Source organism: Cyprinodon variegatus, unplaced genomic scaffold (genome assembly GCF_000732505.1).
Source record: "Cyprinodon variegatus isolate N-32 unplaced genomic scaffold, C_variegatus-1.0 Scaffold994, whole genome shotgun sequence".
In the NCBI taxonomy this organism is placed as follows: Eukaryota; Metazoa; Chordata; class Actinopteri; order Cyprinodontiformes; family Cyprinodontidae; genus Cyprinodon; species Cyprinodon variegatus.
In genome coordinates this window covers 70,238-71,964 of record NW_015151447.1, presented here as the reverse complement: position 1 = coordinate 71,964, position 1,727 = coordinate 70,238, and the positions used below count along the sequence as shown (strand labels likewise).

The 1,727-nt window shown below is 40.8% G+C and overlaps 1 protein-coding gene across 1 annotated transcript in view; it reads right to left on the bottom strand.

Annotated features, from left to right (window-relative positions):
• LOC107100626 (mucin-5B-like) overlaps positions 1 to 1,727 on the bottom strand; it is a 38,617-nt gene that overhangs the window by 29,028 nt on the left and 7,862 nt on the right. The window contains exons 12-14 of the mRNA XM_015399197.1: positions 877 to 1,041; positions 709 to 803; positions 468 to 594 (exon numbers count right to left, since the gene is read on the bottom strand). Of these exons, the coding sequence (XP_015254683.1) occupies positions 468 to 594; positions 709 to 803; positions 877 to 1,041 (387 nt within the window). The remainder of the gene's footprint in view (positions 1 to 467; positions 595 to 708; positions 804 to 876; positions 1,042 to 1,727) is intronic.

Below are 1,727 nucleotides of genomic sequence, written 5' to 3'. Positions count from 1 at the left end.
TGCTGCATTGGAGGTTTTTGAAAACTGAAATCTGAGTCGGTTGGTTTTTCTTTCTTAACATAGATGGCTTCCTTCACGCCCCTCTCAAACCATCTGTCTTCTTTGTCCAACTTGTGAACATTCTGGTCCTCCAAACAATGTCCTTTGTCCATCAGGTTTCTTGTCCCGGGGAGGTCGCTCTCCTGTGTTCGGCCATTCTAGAGTTTATTTTTTTCAAACAAAAACCAGGCTTTGTTGGGCTGCTGGATAAAATCTGGAACTCAACGCTATTTCTGACATTTTGAATTTAAAAAGTTTCCTCGATGGAAGAGAAACGTCTTCAAACTTGGAAACAAATTTCAGTGGATTGTTTTTGAACAATTTTGGAACCTAAAGGAAAAGTAAAGGAGCATGTTGCATATAATAGATATGGATATATGCAGATATATTCAGTCTGAATATATAGAATATATAAAGATAAAACGCACTGCAGGTATCTTTTCTCCATCCCTCCAGGATCACCCCCTCAGCAGCACATGCATGGACATATGATGACCAGGCAGCACACAGACAGTCTTCACTGTTTTCACAAGCACAAGTGTCATAAACGCAAGACTGTAAAGAAAAAAATGAAATCAGTATTACAAGCTGCAGATTATAAAATGTGAAATAAAGAATGCTTGTTTATGTATAGAGATTAGATTTGGATGAAACGTTGTAGATGCTTACAGTTTCATATTCTTCTGGGTCTATTTTAGAATGGCAAGGTCCAAAAACCTCGCTTTTGTTTGACAGATGCGAGCACAATTCTTTGGCATATTTCTCTATAAAAGAAAAAAAAAAGATTGTTGATAGAGCTGGGGATGGCTTATACAAACACTTATGTTAATGACTTACGCTTTTCCATGCTTGTAGTGCAGGGGTCGGCTAGTTCCGTTTTTACCTCAGGGCAGTCTGTTTTGGCCCGCCATGTGTTGGCAAATGACGCAGCTGTTCTCTCAGTTAATCCACTTGTAGTTTTAAAGTCGTCTTCTGAGTCATCGTTATAATCGCCACAAAGACCTTGATATAGAAAACACTTAAAGTAAAAACATCCCCATTTTCATCCTTTGTCCTGAACCCTGACTTTCCTCTGGTTAGATGCAGGTTTCGGGGAATGAGTGGCTAAGGTTATTTCTTCTCTCGGCTGTCTTTTTAGGGATTCTAGTGTCTTTAAATCAAGTGGAAGCCTACGGTGTTTTAATAACCTCTTCCAATTCTTCCAGATAAGAGACTTTATTAATAAGACAACAACTCTACTCAGGGACACTGAGGTTTCAGTATTAAAAAACTGTTCTTGGGAACTCATGAAGCGTCACTCAGCATGTGCTACAAAGCATAAAATGTCATAAGCGTCACTTATCAACTCTGGCCCAGGCCAGGAGAGGAGAGCTGAATATTGAGATTACTGATGAAATGTGGAGCAGTATTTGGAACTCTGCCAGAAAAATTACTATTTGCAACTTAAATTACTATATAAAGCTCACCTGTCCCCAAAACGGATGCCTAACGCTACGATCACACCTAAAGCAGCAGGAGCAGCTAGTTTACATGCAGTCAATGGTTGACGCGCATCAAGGCGCAGCAAAACATCCCGCAGCGCGTCGTGATCTACTGAGCATCTGAAGCCCGGGATGCACTGCAGATGCAGCAGCTGCTGCAGTTGGAAAAATGGACCTTTAGCTGCTGGAAGTGCCTCATCAACCAAT